The sequence below is a fragment of the Odontesthes bonariensis genome, chromosome 3, assembly GCF_027942865.1.
Source record: "Odontesthes bonariensis isolate fOdoBon6 chromosome 3, fOdoBon6.hap1, whole genome shotgun sequence".
Taxonomy (NCBI): domain Eukaryota; kingdom Metazoa; phylum Chordata; class Actinopteri; order Atheriniformes; family Atherinopsidae; genus Odontesthes; species Odontesthes bonariensis.
In genome coordinates this window covers 27735658-27755335 of record NC_134508.1, presented here as the reverse complement: position 1 = coordinate 27755335, position 19678 = coordinate 27735658, and the positions used below count along the sequence as shown (strand labels likewise).

The 19678-nt window shown below is 37.6% G+C and overlaps 1 protein-coding gene across 2 annotated transcripts in view; it reads left to right on the top strand.

Annotated features, from left to right (window-relative positions):
- Positions 1–13819: 13819 nt before the first annotated feature.
- The window catches only part of slc6a11b (solute carrier family 6 member 11b), a 30065-nt gene continuing 24206 nt past the window's right edge, over positions 13820–19678 (top strand). Inside the window, exons 1-5 of one of the 2 annotated variants that reach the window (XM_075461380.1) lie at positions 13820–14114; positions 14781–15002; positions 15501–15635; positions 15912–16052; positions 16222–16303. In XM_075461380.1, the coding sequence (XP_075317495.1) occupies positions 14795–15002; positions 15501–15635; positions 15912–16052; positions 16222–16303 (566 nt within the window). In that variant the 5' untranslated portion in view covers positions 13820–14114; positions 14781–14794. Of the gene's footprint in view, positions 14115–14777; positions 15003–15500; positions 15636–15911; positions 16053–16221; positions 16304–19678 lie in introns of both variants that reach the window. The other variant, XM_075461379.1, reaches the window with a different exon arrangement.

Genomic DNA, 19678 nt, shown 5'->3' with positions numbered 1-19678 from the left:
TGGTGCTTGCTGTGGTTAGATGTAAAAACTGGTTTTAATTTTTCCAGCCAGGAAGAGAGAAAACCACTTTTTTTTTTTAATACAGTGCAGGCCTATGATATGACCTGAGCCCATACCTGCGGTATTAACACTATAGTGACACAAAAATAAATGAAAACGATTAACTCTTATTGTATTATGTTTTCATCTTTGAGTTAGGGATAAGCAAAGCTGTTTAGTGGGACTGTTGTGTTTATATTCATACAGTTACACCTCTAAGCTTCCCTTTAAAACATTACAGTCTGATCTACTTGTTGGAGTTAAACCTCGTGCGCAAGTGGTGATCGTGAGGGAAAAGCATTTTCATATTTTAACACATAATTATCCAAACAATATTTCAGCAACCTCTGTCTTCAACAACTGTGGTATTTTACCGATTTGTACATTAAATGGTAATGATTAAGCTGCTGCACTTCTGAAGTTGTTAGATAGTACTATGTGCTGCATATAATTGAGAGAGCTGTTTTGGGTAAAATGATCAAAACTGTCAATTTCTTTGCAGAACATACCACTGCTGATGTTTTTCACACGTATATGTAGCCTTGTGCAGCACTGAACTGATCCAGTTTTGATGGTGAGGGGGGGTAAAATCTCAGGAGCATCGATTTAAAATGTTGGAGCCTGGCGGTATTTGAAATTTAGACACATGCTGACATGACAAGCAAAACTGTTTCAACAAATAAAAAGGCCACGTGGAAAATGACACATTGCTGTCTTCTTCTAATCAGCCAACTGCAATATCTGCTCTGTAATGTAGGGGTTATGGGTGCAGTTCATTTAAATGTACATGTCCACTGGAGGGCAGCAGAGATGAATAAAGACATCAACCCTGTTCATCAACGTAAATATGCTTGTAAAGTGTGACCTTAGCATCAATAATCTATTATTAAACAGAGAAAAACCTGCATCATTGCGACTCAGACATCTTTAGCTTATAGCGAGTTTGTTGAAGGTTTTATCATATTGTTCACTTGTGAGTGGACACTGTCATGCTATGAAACTGCCCTCTGTGGTTTTCAGAGGTCGTTGTGAGGATGTGTGGCAATCTGGAACCTGAGACTGAACATCTTCATGAGGAATTTGTCTGTCTTTTCTAAAAAGGAAATAAAAAAAAAACAACAGCAACCAAAACAGAAAAACAGTGACATTTCATATCGTAGAGGTCAAAGTGCATTTCACTTCGTCAACATAATGTTCTGCCAACACTATTTTCAGAACTATATTCTTGTAACTTTGGTAATAGTAATCTTGAGTCCCACATTGTTGGAAAGAATCAAAATGCCTTTATTCAAATAATATGCTAGATGTTACGATGATACTTTACTCAAGCTTTTATCCTTTCACTAGGCTACACGTCAGAGGATAACATTGTATGTGAACAAACAACAAACATAACATATACATGCAGCATCCCCTTAAAGTTGATGGGGTTGCTATATATACAGTCAGCCCAGTTTCATCAGATAAGTTTTCTCAGTGTGAAAACAGAGTTGTGTCACAATCTAGTCATAAATGGTAGATGGTAACACATATATAGGTTGTTTTGTGGTGGGCAGAGTTGACAGTGCATTATGGAAACCAGGACCCACAAAAACTCAAATGAAAAAGCTGAACTGAACCATGTAGTTTAGTTTATATAGTTTATTGCCAGTAGCAATGAGAAGGAAGAAAATAAATTAAATTACTGTAACACATTGTGCAGTGGAAAATGAACCTTTTTCCACGACCCCCGTCTTCATTAGAAGTATTTGTTGACAAATTAGCAGTGTGGGAAGTGCAGCCAGACGTGTTATGTGAACATTATGACACGGCAGCAAAAGGCTGAGCATGAACTTAATCATGTAGTAAGACGTATGAAGATCAAGCACATACACATTAGAACTGGTGTATGGAGTTGTGTTACAGAGTTTTCAAATCTAATTCTCACGCACATTTTAGCTCTCCGTGTCTCCATCTCAATATTTTGTCACTACCTCTGCCTACATGTTTGGTGCTGATCTGGTAAGATACAGTGGATTCATATTAAAGTTGCAGGAAAACCAAAAACAAAGAGATGAAAGATGATAAAAGGCTTCAGAAAACTGAGGTAAGCTGTTGCTGATAAGAAAAAGTTGCGAACCACAACACATTAGTTTATTCATTTTAAAATGAGATCTACTGTTGGTGAATAAAGCCCCCCACTGCTATCAAACCAAACTAAGATGTGGAACGTTTAACGTTAAAATCCACAACAAAAAGAGATGGATTCAGGCCCACAACATGTGAAAACTGGGTTAGTGTGTAATAATAATGAATGCAGTTTGTCTGTAAGTAAATGGAGATAACGATCATCCTTCATCAAAACAATAACACATAAACTGGACCTGTATGTTTGCTTTTAATTGTTTTTTTCCTTACAGTCATTGTACACTGACTGAGCTCATTTAAACACATGTATGTTGACTGCTGGGGTTCATTCAATCCAACATGTTCTTTTCATGATGCTTGCTTTCCAGAAAGCCAAAATGGTTGAGCCACATTTTTGCCCAGAGTCTGGCAGACCAAAAAAAACAACAATTTGGCCCAACTACAACATGCATTGATCCAGAATCGTCCGAAGATCACTGGACCAAGTGCGAGAACTGTACCAGGTCTGTATCATTCCCAAAGGAATATCAGTGCGTGTGGTCCATAGATGATTAAAAAGTAGTGAAGCTTGGCAGTTCTTTAATCAGTCTGACAAAAATCCTCACAACATTTGGTTTGGTGACTTTCTGCTGTGACAGGCAGATATTTCATATACAAAAATAAAAGAAGATTAAGAAATATCCATGGCTCCACACAAGTTTGTGTTTTCCTAACGATGTTCCTTAAATTGAATTTTTTTAAGCTACTGGGAAAATCATTGAAAATTCTCCTCATATTTTTTTACTTTTTTATGCCTTGCTAGTAAAAATTGCTAGTCCAACTTGGTGCACAATAATTTATTTGAATTAATGAATCTCAAGTTTAAAATGCCTCAAGTCTCTTTCAATTAATGCCAAGTATAACTTTCCAAAGACATTTCAAGACACCCAAGTTTTTTATTCTTTTTCTTTCTTGTTATGAGGAGTCTTTATCTGAACTCTTAAATCAGTTATTTGAGATGTCTGACATATCCCTGAGGTTCAGGTACTCAAAATTAACTTAACCCTGTGTTCACCTTAGCATTAGCTTCATAGTGTGTAGTAGCATCAGCATGCATAGCTGTGCCCGCTGTGGTGGCACATCCTGGGAATATAGAGTGGGCTCCCACAGCTCAGAAGATTAGCGACACAGGGCATTCAAGTCCATGTACGAGGGCTGATTTTCAGGAAGAATAGCCCTCTACTGGGCCCCAAGTTGAATCCTGCTGCTTCCCTTTGGCCCAATTGAAGGCTGCAGTAACTGACAGTCCTTTACAATCAGCCAACACTGGTGGAGGTTCGCTCTTTTTCTCACTCTTTTTTTTCCAAAAGGATTGATTTTGAAATTACTCTTTCTCTGCTTAGTGTGTGTAAGGATCAGTACATTTGTGTCCATTCGTCCGTACGTGTGTGTTTGTGTGTGTGGTTGCGTGCACACACACATGCACATGTTTGAATGCCAGTGTTGGCAATTGTCTTAATGGGATAAGGGGAGTATGGTTCCTGTTAGGGGGGCAGGACTATGGGATTGACATGGGAAAACACACACACGTTGAATTAATTCAACTGAAAGCTATGTCGATGGTTGATTCAAAACAATGGTGATATGTGGTGACTTGTTATCTCCCCTCTCGCTGTGGATACTCTGGCCAAAAAAGACACACCTTTCAGCAGTACTGACACTTCAAAACTAATTACAAATATATGTCTTTTTAAAAGACAGATTAAAGTTAAACTATAATAAACCTTTTACATTATTTTGTTTGTACTGAATATTTTACACTCTACCAAACTAACCATCATTTCAGGAGAATGAAAGAAGTCCAGCAATGGATTACTGTTGAGAGGGTACGTGGGTTGCAATAAAGTAATCTGACCAGTAGGAGTCATCTGTGCCATAATGTTGCGTCTACTATCTCAGCTGCCTCCACCAACCAAGTTGTGTAACAAATGCACTATCTTATTGTGGCCCCACATCACATCTTTCAAGGCAAACAAGTTGTAAGAGCATGTTAGGGGAAACTGTTAATTCTCATACAACAGACAAGGAGAAAAATGTGGTAAGTCAGAAAAATCAAGCTAATGCCAGCCAAAACAGCATTTCTCAGCATTGAGCAAATGTTTTGAGCTACCGCTGAATTCTTCAGATATTGCCAGGAAAAATAGAAATAGGTGCAGTGATTTATTGAAGCATGTACAAACATGAATGGAAATGCAGTATATAAGATTAAAAAAAGGATTTGCACAGTTCTAACATGGTTGAAAGTCAATATTTGGGTTAGGGTTTCAAAGCTCTTCTTTGGATGTTGGCTGTCTTCTTTTCCGTTCTCTGTCAAGATGATCCCACATTGCTTCAATAATGTTCAGTTTTAAGGCTCTGGGGAGGATTCATCCCTCCATAAAAACTGTTGCCACTGATTTTCAGTCCATTTCTTGTGTCATTTAGCATACCTCAGCCTTTTCGCCCCTGTTTCCCTTCCCAGGGTTAAGAACGGCTTCTTGACAGCCATCTTTCCATGGAGACCATTTCTGATGAGGCTTCAATGAACAGGAAAAGGATCGACTGTGGGACCAGATGCATCTGTCAGATCCTGTATCAAGTTTTTGCTGTATATACCTATTTCTTTTGCTCATCTGCTGTGGAAAGTTTTTTTTGTTTTGATACGATACACAGTGTAAACAGTTTATGCACTGAGGTAGAACATCGTCAGTTCTCTGTGTCTGTCTGCTACATTAAGGTTTAAAAAGCACAGTCCCCAGGAAATCGGCTAAAATAGAAGAAAGATTTTTCTTCTATTTTTTTTATTCTCTTTAAATTGCTTGTTTTTATGCTGCTTTATGCTGTTCTTTTAAATGCCTTGTCTTAATGTAAAGCACATTGAGTTGCCTGTGGTATGAAATGCGCTATATAAGTAAAGATGCCTTGCCATGTTAAGTTTAAAGAACAGAAAACCACAGGTGTGATACATGTCTACATTCTTTATGTTTTTTATGTGTCTTCTTTTTGAACAGCTGCACATAAATCAGCTTTATCAACCCAACAAACACGCATTCATTATGAAGCAGGAGGAGTCACAATGACGTTAGCTTCATTTCACTTTGTGATAAATTCTGTTAATGATGCTTTTTCATAATTTTTTCCAAAGCCTTTCCTTTGGTTACGTGTTAGCACCAAAGCTAATTGGTTATGGTTTAAAAATGAAACAACTGCTTAGGTAAATTAAATAGAATACCTAGTTAGATTCCTTTGGCTGAAGAATATATAATTGATAACTAATTGTAGTCATTGAACTTTGGGTTTCTGTTATGTTTTTGGTTGTGTTTATGTTACTTTGGATCTGAGAATGTATTAGCATGGTTCCCTTCACATCAAATCCATTTAGTATCTTTGTTTCATGTTCTCTATTCTTGTTTCATTTCCTCAGTTGCTCTCATTGAGTCCTCTCTGCTCACCCTCTACACCTGGATTCAGTTTGCTAATCACCTCCCTGTATGCTCGTTAACGTCTTCAGTATAAATATTCCCTAGTTTCCTGTATTCACTGTTAGACCCTCATCTTAGTTTGCTATTGTAATGCTCTGTTGTCAACAACCTTGTGTTTTTGCTTCATCTCCTGTTTGGTTTGGGTTTAGTGTAGTGTTTTATTTGAGTATTTTTGGTTTGTTTGAAATAAAGTTCATTATTTCCTTCACCTGCCTGCCTCCCACCCATGAACCTGCATTTAGGTCCTCACATCATCTGCAGGCATTTTTGGGAAGCTTGTTGGTTTAACATATATGTTAGAACTTTAAGCCCAGTTTCCCTCCCATCATACAGAAGACATGCATGTCAGACTATTTGGTGATTCTAATTGGAACTTTTGTCCGATTGTGAGAGGGCATGCTGTCTCTGTGATAGCCTTAGAGCCCAATTTGTATGTAGTGCTGTGCATCTGGCAGTGAAGCTTGCAGCTGACTAAACATCTGCTGCCTCACTTTCCTCTCAGAGGCATGTAAGAGGCACTGTTGTGATTAAAAAGATTTAAAAAATAAATTAAAAAAACAGAAAATTGTATGAGAAATTAGTTTGTCAACTCTGGACAAGCATAGGAACATGGAAAACTCTGTGAAAGAGAACCTGTATCATTTGTACATATTCATGACTTGTTCTAAGGAAGGAAAAGTATAAAAGCCTTATATGTGACACAGCAGAACCTTATGAGATTCATGTGGTTTAAAGTACCTACAGTCAACCATTCAGTGGTAATGAAATCAATATTAGAAATAAAATACTATGTCAAATACTAAGCATGAAATTAAACTCCATATTTTGACATTTCAGCATTTGAAGATATTCACATCAGTAAGAGCTTTTGGTTTTCTATAACTTGTCATTTTAGATGTGGAAGATAGTTTATAGCTTTTGGTTCTTAACATTAAGTCCTGTAATATCCTCATGAGTAATGTTCTGGGATGATGAGTTATTTCTTATTTTGTTTTACAAGATAATTGGGTTCCTATCATAATGTCTGTCAGTTTAACAAAGTCTGTCATCTTCTAATTAATTTCTGACCAGATGAGGAAGAATTGATTTGTGAAAAAGTTTAGAAATGCTTGATTAAAATCTAAACCTTTTAGGTTTAGATGCCAGAAGAACAGAGATGTAAAAGAATATTCTGTGATGTTTTTTTTCAGTTCTTTCTATAGTTTAGGAGTCTTATTTCCCCCTGAAATAAGATGCATAACCCAGAAAGATTAACATGCATAAAAAATAAACACAAAACATGTCAGCCAGCATACACTCTTCCTCTCACACAGGCACACTATCCCACTCAATCCTCTGATGACAGCAGATCGACAGGTCTGTGATTACTGTGCACAGTTAAACCTCACAGGTATAATTGCTCCATTTCCCTGTTCACTCTGTCGATACCAAGATGTCAGGCGGCGATAAGTGAAATGACAAATTCAGAGGAAGATGCGGGGTATCACATTTCCCAGACTTATCAACATTTCATCTTGAGGTAAGGTTGAGCTGAAGAAGAGGAGGGTGATGGATGAAAGTGAAAAGCAGAACAGAGAGAAGGAGACCACCAGCTACCATTACTTCTTTGATATCTCCTGTTTGTCTTCATTACCCATGGTCCAATGCACTGTGGGATTTCGTAATAGCTCATGCATCAAAAGGTTTTCTGGCAGATGAGCATGGAGACAGATAGTATTAGCAACTGCTGAATATATAATTTCACATCATGTGTAACCCCACCCGTCACCCATGAGCAATTGCAGGCCTGCAGTGAAATGATTGCCCTGATGCTCATCAAGTTGGTAACTGTCTGGGTGAAATGACAATACACACTTTAGTCTACAGTTGACATTTTTACGATTAAAAGTAGATTATATTGAACTGCAAACCCCTCCAAAAATCAGCTCATTAAACTTTTTGTGACAAATGATAATGTGCACCAGGCACCTGTAAAGGGAAGCAACCATTTTGTTTGTTGTAAGCTCAGTATTAAAGTCAGGAGTCATTAGGATGTGTCAATCAATTCATGAATGAGATACACCCTGTCTGGCCAAAATAAGTCACCATCTGGATTGAACTGTATTCAAAAAGGTGATGTGATGGTCTTCTTAAAATCCACAATCATCTTCTTAGTTTTAGATTAATTATTGCCTATAAAGGTTAACTTATACCAGGCCATTTTTTGGGGGAAAAAATGGTTAAAAGAAGACTTGATGCACATTATGGAGAAAGGATAACAACTTTGCAAATCACACCTGACATGGTATAGATTAAAATGATGTAACTTGCCAGCTGTTTCCATTCTGAGCCAGCAAAGTCGTATGACTGATGAGTGTCTTCCTAGATATAATATAGTATAAAATATATTATTATTATTATTATTATTATAATTATAATACCCCAGACATTCCCCGACATGATAGTACATCCTTAAGATGTACACCACAGTATTTGTTTACATTTTTCTTTCAGGTAAGAGTGCTAGTTTGTTTTTAGTTTTAGTTTTGTTTTGTTGAATAACAACTACATGCAATGTAGCTTATACCACTCCCCTCTGACAACATGTCACAGTGTATTTTCAAACCAGTCTGTGAAGACATGTCTGAGTCACATAATTTCTTTACAAAATGCTATTGCTTGGAAACCTGGTGAGTGATTCACTTAATCACTTTGCATCTCTCATTAACAACTACCTTAGGAGTATACAGTTAAATATGATATCAGACACACATCATCTTCAGCTGTGGAGTGACACTAATCTAATTTTGGTATCTGTGAAAGGGAACACCTGTGTATGTTTTTAGGAGTGACTGTTTCAGACAGAGCTTAATGGTTAATATATTTACGCACTCTACTGGACAATAAAGATGTGACTATGATACTAATACAGCATACCAAAATGTTAACTTTGATCATATAAGATAAAACCAGGCAATGTTGAGGCACTGCAGAATTTTCAGTGATATCCTCATACAAAAGACTGATGAAAAAAAATAAATGAAAAGGGAAAATTCCTTTCACTGAAGTGGTTAACTTGATTTATTGAATAAAGCATGTGGGACACCATATTTACAGCAAGTGGTAATAGCTCTAATCACATTGTGTGTATTTTGCATTTTCTGAGATTTCTACTGAACATATTTTCCCACAAAACTGTTGCATTTTGAAGGATTTTTCTGCCCTGCTTTGAAGCTGTGCTGCTTGGATTCACCTCTGACACTTTTCAACATCTGTTATGATGAGTTACCCTGCCAACAGAGGAGTCAGAAGAGGCCAAAAAAAGACCCCAAAACATTGTGGATGTTGGGCAGGAACAACATGGAGGACCAAGTGGATGAAGTTCAACCCAAGTCTCCCTTCGATACTGATGGGGAATGTCAGATGGCAAGAAAATAAAATGGAAAAGCTTGTAGTGCACAGGAGGACACAGAAAGATCATCGAGAGTGTCATATCATGTGTTTAACTTGAGACATGGCTGCAGGAGCATATACTATACTCGAGCATCTTTCTACCTGGCTTTGTGCTGATATGAGTTTATAGAGAAACATGAGCAATTTATGATGATTGGGTTAGTGGGTTAGGGTTAGGGTTAATGCTCTAACTTACTGGTGCTCTTTTATTTTTCTCTTCTTCAGTTGTGGATGGAGAACTGGGTCCACCTTCATCTTAACTTATTGGACTCACTATTAACAACTGCGTAACATAATTTAATGAAAATGCACAAGTCTCACAGAGTACTCTAACCATGTTCTCAAAAAATGCTTTCTTTACTTGAGGCGAAACTCAACTAAGGTCAAAAACTGTTTTTTGCTTCTTTCAATACTATCTTTATTTGTGGTGCTGCTTTATTAAAGTACACCAGCCTCTAAGTTTTAATATTCAGCATAGCAATACCACCCCCCTCGGCTCTGTTGGCATGTGCCCTAGTGTGTTTCTTGTAGGATTTGCTTACTACTGGGTGGCCTGATTGGTAGCTGCTCAACACTCCTCTCTTGCCAAGCATAGAAAACTGTTGGACTCTCCAAAGCAAGCTGTAATGATGGGTCAGAGCATGTGTGATCCCTGTGTGTGTGTGTGTGTGTTGTTGACTGAAACTATGTTATTACTGTCATTGTTTTGTGTTACTGGTATTGCTTAACTGAAACTTCTGTTGAGTAAATAATACCCTTTGTTGGGGACCAGACTAATTGTTGCAGGGGGATGAAAGAAATGTGGGCTGAATAGTTGCAGTGGATTTGCTGCAGCTACTTTGTTGAACCTGAGTTTGGGATCTGTTGCACTGGGCTCTTTGTCCCGCATTTCCCCTAGCTTCTTTTCTCATTACTTTCCCTCACAGTTTCTTTTTGTTGTTAGTGAAAATTGTGCATCAATGCAGTCTAAACCTTTCTCAGTGAAGTGACCCATGTTTAAATGTTCTGGGGGGCTTCTAGTTGAATTGCTCAAACAAATTGCTGTTGATATGAAGATGTGGGGTGGTGTCTCTATTGAGATGGCGGTTTATACACTTTGCGAAGGGTTGGCATCACAGCTAGCTAAATGGCAGATTTGGCTGAGGTTATGACTTTGTTTTTTTGTCAGTCCGCTTGGGTTCGTTCTTTGAGTGAGCAGTTATAAACAAACACACCAAATGCAAATTTTGGGGGTAATTCTATTCAATTTTCTCCTATAGAATGATACTCAATCAGGACGGTATGTGAATGACATTCTCTTGTATTTTTCTCTCTTTTTTCCATTTACAAATCCGGTTGACTTGGTTGACTTTGGGTGTTCTGCCAAATCTTGCCAATCAGTCACTGTGTTGCTGCAAATCTTTAAGTAGGTTAGCCTCCTTGTTATTGGTTTTAAATTCAGTATGGGAACAAGTCAATCCACTAGCTGAGGTGAACAGATGCAAAATGATGTGATTAGTATAAAAAATGGTGGAAGCAGTACAGTGTTGAAACTAAAAGTTCGTTTGAAGAAAGATAACAAAAGTGCTGAACAAAACTCAAGGGAAAACAATACTGACCGACAGGGGATGCTATGACAAGGAAAAAATTATTACATAATAGACTGACTGACCGACAGAGAGAGGTTAGCAATGACGATTATCTGGCACTGAACAAACTATAACCTGGAAAATATGTGCTGAGGGGGGTGATTTCAAACAAGGAGCACAAGCTAACTCTTTAATACAAAACAGGATGCAAAGTTACTAAAGAGTGAAAAGTAAACAGATGACAAAAGTGAAACTCAAAACATAGGAAAAACAAGAAACCACAAGACAAAGTCCAAACCAAACAGATAATCTCATATATCACGACAGTATCTCTTTTTTCCAATGTACAAACCACATCTAAATATAGATTTTTTTTTTGTGATGAATAGCTTTCTAATACCCCTTCATACAACATAGTGTCCTTTAGCTGCAAAATATAACAGCATTTTCCAAAACCCTTTAAAAACAAAAAAATAACAAAGCTTCTAAGAAAATAAATCTTTCAAACACCAGAAAAGTAAGATGAAAACATGCCAACAAAACAGAAATCACAACAGAGATATAAAAAAATATCTACAAATACAGAGTAACCATAACTGACAAAACTAAACATTTTACACAATACGATTTTTGAAAATGCACAACTAAAGGTAAAAATACTCCATATACAGAATGTGGCAACAACACCAGAGGGGTAGAAAGTCAGACTTTCTTTAGCTGGTTTAACAAAACCTAATACACTATTCAGAGATGACAAATAAAACAACATTACACATTTCATTATTAATATTTGCTTGTGTCTACAGGTCCTGTGCATTCTCACATAAAAGCTAACATGAAATGCATCACCTGACTCCTCTTACCCAAAATTAACATAACTTTGATTAAGAGAAGGAAATTAACAAACAACAAAGCAGGACCAAACGTACTCGTCTTTTTTCGAATATGAGCTGAATGCATGAAGTTCCCCTAACAATGTGTCACATACGTTTTGCTCTGATGTAACTGGATAGCTTCATTCAGGAGCATACTAATATACTATCCCGGACAAACCCCCACTTTGTGATGACCAAGTTTAAAAGCGAGTCAAGATGAAAGCAAATAATAAGTGATTTTATATTCAACAAAACATAGGAATGAGTGAATAGTATAGTGAAGCATGTGTTGTGTGGTAAAATTATATCATTATGGAGCACATACAAATAATGACAAAGAAAAAAAACCTCTTTGATAACATAGGAGGAGAGCCATACTTCTACCGTCCTCCACTCGCTGTCCTTAATTTTTCATTGTGCTTCTTTCTCAAAACTTTTTTTTTTATTTACCCCATCTCTGCCTCAAAGACACTGCAGCTCTTTTAGACCACTTGTCTAGTGTATTTTCTTCTTTTCATTTAAATTTTTTATGTTCTTCTTTATATACTCTTTTTCCTTTTTTGCTCTGTACTAACTTGACAGCAAAATTACTCTATTGCTCCTAACTCTAACAACCAATAAAACAACAATGTTATAGTCCCACAGGAATGAGGCAGCCCTTCACTTACAGCTTATTGCTAGTTTTGGAGTCATCAGCCTAGAAGGATAATGACTGAGTTGAATGACCTGTTGCCATTATGTCAGCTGTGCTAAAGTGAAAGGTTTTCTATTCCACACTCGTCTGATGTTGTCTTAGAGAAGGTTTGAATTTACTTTGTTACCACTGTAATACAGCTACATGTAGCATTTAATCTGATACTTATTACCTACAACGACATTACTGTCAGCCTTATAAATGCACGCATTTTTGACTTTGTTTCACATTAATTCCCCTTCTGACGATGTTGTGAGGAATGACTTGAATAAAAGACTTGACTCTGCCTGAAAAAACGCAGTGAGTTCTTGCCAGCCACTTTGGGTGGCCATACTTTTTATGCAGGGCACTTCCTTAAAGCCTCTAATGACAAGTGACCCTTGCGTGAAGGGACTCTTAGAGACTAGGTCAGCCTTTTAGAGTCAGGGGAGTTCCTAGTACACCCGTCTATCACGCCTGGAAACCAGGCAATCAACTTGTATATGAACAAACACTGAAACCTCACTATTTAAGCCCATAGGGAAACAATTGCTTTCCAAGCAGCATAGGTTATTAAGACTTTATGACAGGCTGATCATTCATCATTAGCTGCTGACAACATCATGTTTTTTAACCGAGGAAATCCATTTAGATTGGGTGCAAAGTGACTTCTTGTGGGGACAAAGGGGTGTGAGTTGGTATGCAGAGAGTAAAGCATCAGGAACAACTGCACTGACAAAAAAAAACTACAACACACTGCTGACATCAATCCATAAATCAAATGGGGTCACTACTTCTTTGATAATTAGGGGGTGACTTCCCACATGACTTTAACCAACAAACACCCCAGGTAAAATATACATATGCACACACACACGTTGTATGCATGTTCATACCATATAGACTACCGTATTCATAAGTGCAACAAGTGTGAAAAAAAAAATCTTTACAAAAAACTGATAACTTTACAGTGAATTAATGTCTGTAAAGTTTAAGAGACTTAAATCGTACAATGTGTACTGAGACAATGTATACTGATTCTATTGCATTATCTAAGCAATCTGTAATAGGTTAATGTAAACCAATATTTTCTTACTAGCTTTACATTTGTTGAACTCTAATGCTAATTTGATAGTTGTTTTATCACATCTGGAAATTTATGGAAACGTATTTAGCTTCACCTGTAGCTCATGACGTATTGCATTGACTGATTTTGTTTTTGCTTGTTGAATGGAGGTGTGCTTTCAAGAAGTGTTGGCTTTGAAGTTGAGTCAAATGTCTCTCGTGTCCAGCACTGATCCCTACACTATTCACACAAAAACAAGTCAAAAGTTCGCTGTCTAATATCTAGACTGACTAATGATTTATTTACCACGCTGAGCCACATCTTTCCCGTGAATTCTCATGTAGAAAACGTTGGTTAACATGAATATTTGAGAATAGATTTTTTTTTTTTTGCGTTTTTGTAACCCTTATAAAGAAGAAGCCATCAACTTTTTTCCCCGTGTTTTGTCCATCTCCTCTAGCCACCCTGCTCTCTCTGTGCCGTGGTAACTGGGGTGAGAGCCACACTGGTTACCACATGGCTGTTATCCAAGTAGAGGCGCTTGAGAGTAGACCGCTAGCAGAGTGGGAGCGCAGTTGCAGGTTATCCAGCGCCTGGTGCAAGCTCTGTACCGTAACTCAGCCACGGGGATCATCCTTTTATATTGACGCGCAGGCAACACAACCATCTCATTCGTCTGCGGGTGCAGATTGTTTTCTTTTTGTTTCTTTTGTCCCTTCTCTCTTCTCTTCGCCCCCGGGATCAGGCTTAACCCTCCGTTTTTGTAAAGGTGATTGTTAGTGCGCATTATCGCGGGAGCCAAAAGGAGGTTTGCCACTTTTCCATAGGAGACTGGTGAGTAGAGCAAGTTTGATTTCTCTTTGAATATAGACTCTTTCACACTAAAGCGCAATATTCTTGTACATTTGCTGATGAACTATGTTAAGAAGGAGGGGGTTGATTGGGTTAGTTGATTTTTACACACTTTTTTCCCCCTCCAGTTTTGTCAGTTTTACATAAGAGTAAAAGGGGTGTTGCTTAAACACAATTGCCATAATAAATTGCCTGATAAAATGTTCCTCTCCCCCGCCATCTTCCAACCCCCCCTCCTATGTGCCTAATGTCTCTAACAGTGTATTTTATTTTTTTTATTTTGTTCTGTTGTCTTTTTGTTTTATTGTCTCGTTTTTGTTTGTTCCTTTGTAGAGCGTCTTTGAACATTAGGAAAAGCGCCATATAAAACTTTTACATTATTATTATTATTATTTGTTTGTTTTTTCCCTGATTTATTTATTCAATTTATTCAAATTATTTTTTAACTAATTTGAATACAATAAAGGCAATAAAGACTGCTTGGTTTAAACCTTCCCATGCATAACTCTACACCATATAAAATGGGTCTGGTTTTGCCATTTTTAGACAAGCATTAAGACAGATACCAGGAAAATTGCAAGGAGTGAGCTGAATCCTGTTAAATATTTGAAGTCATCTTTTGTCCTTCTGTTTCTTCCCTCTCAGCAGGCTGCCCGAGAGTCATGACAGCTGAGAAGAGTGGGCCCGTTATAAACGGTAAACCAGAAGATGTCAGAGACCCTGAAGGGTCTAGCTCCAGCCTAGACGGGGAGTACAATGAAAGGGGCCACTGGAACAACAAGATTGAGTTTTTCCTGTCTGTGGCTGGAGAGATCATCGGGCTGGGCAATGTCTGGAGGTTTCCTTACCTCTGCTACAAGAATGGAGGAGGCAAGGTTTCTTTTATATCTGTGACTATCATGAAGAAAAATGCAAGTTGACAAGAGAGTTTTTTCTGTTTGAAAACTGCCACACATAGAGCCTATCATCTTGTAGGTAGAAAGCGGATAGATCATGGAAGAATTATCTGTCAAGACTAACTTACTCTTACCTGAAAGGAGGTATAATTAAGATATTATACATAGTGATGGCAATAAAAGAGGCAGGTCACCTCATTAGGCCCTATTAAGCTGCGCAGTGTGGTGCTGCCTCAGTATCTGAAAAGGTCACTCTGCAGTGTGAGCGTGGCATCATAACGAGTACTTTAATCTGAGATTTTTGAGTTGCACCTTTCATTAAACTCTTCACATGAACCCTCTTCAAGTAAGCACTGAGAATTAGGTTTTAAAGTGCTGTCGTGTCAGACTTGTGGTTCATGTATTGATCATGTATATTCATGAGCTTTATGTATTTTTGCTTTGTAATGTATTTGTGTTCTTGTGCCTCAAGGTGCCTTCTTTGTTCCATATGTCATCTTCTTCGTGTGCTGCGGTATCCCTGTGTTTTTCCTGGAGACTGCCTTGGGTCAGTTCACCAGCGAGGGAGGCATCACCTGCTGGAGGAAAATCTGCCCACTATTTGAGGGTGAGAAAATGCTTGTATTATCTCTTCTTTTTCTGCTCTGTGTTTTGATTATCAAAGAGAAAGGAGACTGCAGAGACAAAAAGGGCTGTTCCAACCAGCCATTTTCTTGAACATACACATAAAAATACTATAATATCTTCTTTTTCTATGATAACTGTAAAGCACTGACTCATTGTAGTATTGATAAGCCACTCTTAAGATTTTATGGTTCCGCTGGTTTTAATTATATTTTTAAAAGTTTGAAGATCTTTTCTATTTTTTTTTTTTCATTTTCAGGTATTGGCTATGCAACACAGGTGATTGAAGCTCATCTAAATGTATACTATATAGTGATTCTTTCCTGGGCCATTTTCTATCTGTTTAACTGCTTCACCACTGAGCTGCCATGGGCTACTTGTGGGCACTACTGGAATACAGGTAGGAGGAGGGAACAAACACTAGAGGAAAAATGATTCTAATAACACCAAATATGCCTCTGCAAATAGAAAAGAAAATATTTGCTAGATATTGTTGTTAACAGCTACATATTTACTTGATTCCAAGAAGTGAGAAAGAAAGAGTACTAACTATAACTGTGTATTTACAGAAAACTGTGTTGATGATTATAGAGATAATGCCACTAACATCACGAACACCAACGTGACTTCTCCGGTCATTGAGTTCTGGGAGTGAGTACACTTTATGTTTTTCATATCTTGCTCATATTCCTCATGTCATAGTGTACAACGTCACATGACAGAAAAGTTTATAATTGTTGTATATTATCTCATCTGTGGGTTTGAAGTTTATGAAATCATTTTGACATTGTGCTTTCAAGAAGTCTTCAACACATTATGTCTGAAGATCATGTTATCTGCCATATTGTTGAAAAGCTGAGTTACTGACGGCACCCCCCTCTCCTAACCTTACCCCCAATAATTAGTCAGCCCTTTTCATATTTGTGTGTCAGCAGGCCATGGTAGGCCAGCTGTCTCTCAGCTAGAGCCATGTGTGTGGCAGCAGATCAGGCCCTGTCAGTGTGTAATGCTGACCACACTTCCTGTCTCACTGCCAGTAGCTGTGTTTACACTGCTGGGTCAAATCTCATTTGCGGCACACTTATGGACTTTTTAAAGACTATCTATTGAAATCAAAAGGAGTAGCTTAATGGTTAGGAAAATGTCAGATTGGAACCAGCAGCATGAACCTAACCTTAGATAATATTAGGCGATAGAGCAAACGACCATGTTGTTGGCAGAAATAGAATCTGACCAAGCTTTTTGAAGTCTATGTCAAAACAGACTGGACTTTACTTTATTTACTTTACTTTACGGCATAAGCAAAAACCAGAGTAATTTCAAGGTAATTTTTTTTTGTCTTTATTTCTGTTAGTGCAAGCAGTTGTTCAACTTTCATACTGTAAAATACAAAAACAAAGACACTGGTACATGGCAAGATTACCAGACAAGCACATTTTTAAATACTATATATACATAGGGATTAAAATGATCAATACTTTACAAAAGGAGTGAAAAAAAATACACTGTAAAACATATGCAGCAATTTTAAGAAACTAATTTCAAGAATATAACTTTATGCATCCAGGTGAATTATAACTTGTTTAAATTTGTTTAGCCCTACTTTCGATGATACTGCGTCTTCTTAACAACTATTACTTATTATCATGTAACTTAGAGACTTGCTCGCAGAATCATTGACCATAAACCACATGCATACATGTCATGCCAATCTTTTAAAAAAAGGCAAAAAAGAAAACCCAAAAACAAAAGATAAACATGTATTTGCGAAGCTACACAGAAATATTTATACGCACACCGTGCGCTTTAAGATGACCAGAAAGTGACAGGGGGGCTGTGCTGGACTAAGCTTGTGGCCATCCACCAAGAACATGTCAGGATGATCAATGGCTGGTCAGGAGCCCCGGGGGTGAACTCGGTGGCAAAGATTTGGCACTGCCAGATGGCTCTGTGGCTCAGAGTCCTGCTTCTCATCCTCCATCACTGTTGCCTGGGTTTGTTCTAACAAACAGGAAACACACGCTTGATTCACCACCACAGACAAGATATGACGTTATTATTACACATAACATGGCCTATATCCATCACCCACACAGTCAGTCATATCAAAATCAACAACTTTTTATCTATTGTTTGCAACTTGATGATACACAGGTAAGCTGTATTTATATCTAGATGGAGGTGCTATCAGGCCTGGATTTGGCTCATTGCGACATTGTTGACATGTCTAATGGCAGTCCACTCTAAACATTATCCTGGTACTGAGATGATTTCCTGACCAATTCTAACTTGTTCTTTACTGTTACTAGTGTAACTAGTTATTGCCAGTGATACCCAGTGCTGTTATCGCACCAAAAAAACAGAATATATTCTCAGCTGTACTTGGAAGTTGAGCACCAGTGTACTGATATAATGTCTGTCCTCCAAACCCACAGCCTGCCAACTGCAGGTATGTCAATACATACCATCAGAGTGGTTTTCCTCCTCCAGCTAATGTCACATAACAAAGCAATCCCATTTTAACCAATGTTATGCAAAGTCTACACATAGAGTCATGAGAAAAAAAAGAACATCATCTTTTAACTGGAAAGTTTTCTGCATTGGAGCATAACAAAAAATTGTTTGGTCTTCATCAGGTATTGAAATTAGGTAAATACAACCTAAGATGAGCCACCACAACATTACATACAGTATTACACCATAACATTACTTAAATAAGAAAAAAACGCAGAGGCAATGAAAACTAAGAACACCCCAACAATATGGTGTGTACTCACCATTCAATAAATTTCATTGGGGTCACCACACATGATGCTGTGCATAATGACCAGACATCTCCATCTTTGGTATTGTCTGTCCAAAGCGTATTGTTCCAGAAGTCGTGTGATAATCTCAGATGTAATTTAGCAAACCTAAGTTGTGCTGCAGTGTTCTATCTAGATAAAGTAGGCTTTCTCCTGGCCATCCTTCTGAACAAGTCTTACATTTTTAGTATTCTTCTAATTGTACTTTCATGAACTTTAACATTTACCATTCTATCTGAAACCTGGGCAGTCTGATGTGTAGTTCTTGGAGTTTTTGTAGTTGTAGCATTGCACAGCCTCATCTTAGGGAATCCTACCGACATGTCCCCTCCTGGGAAGATAGACAACTGTCTTAACTGTTTTTCCACTCGTGAATAATCTTTCCAATTGTAGAATGATTGACTGCAAATGATTTGGCATTGGTCTTATGACCTTTCTGAAACTGATGGGCAGCAACTATTGCTCCTTAAGATCATTGGGAATGTCTTTCTTACTTGTCATGGTGTTGTATTTACCTGATATTACCCTGATATGTAAAACCTTTAAAAGGAAAAAAGGGTGTAGTTTTGCTTTCGCACAACTTTAGGGTGAGCAGTGGAGGCACAATATAACGGTTAAGGTCTTGTTGAAAGTGTATCCCACTTGTCATTATGTTATTATTGTTAGTGTCATTCTTCTATGGTTAAAGTGCAGGACTGACTTTGGAATCATAGCCCACATACAATTTATTTTTAGCAACATATTTCTGTTTAGAATGAAATAATAGTTTACTGCTGGTCAATCTTTTCAAACTTGTGTTGCTCTCTAAATTGTTAAAAAATGGTGGATGAATTTTTTTTTCTGAGGGATAGAGCAAGTGTGATTTTCAGTGGCACTGCTCTGCAGTAAAAATAAAAATAATTTAATGATAAAAACCTGTGTGAAACAGCACATATGGACAAACAATTTTTTATACAAATTTAAGCTCCAAAGTCAATTAAATTACTTCCTATGTTTTCATTGTGTGACATGTACTCGTGTATGTGGCATTTATTGTAATAGAATGTTTAAAATGGACATAGACAGTCAAAAAGAGGAATGGAAGTGTTCAGTGGTGAAATCTTAGAGATTTCTCAACTGATATTTCAAAGGAAATGTGGCTGACCAGCAGAAGAATTGACATTACTATTTATACCGAGCAACTGCAGGCGTGTATTTATTTTTCATAATCCTGCCTCAGTGT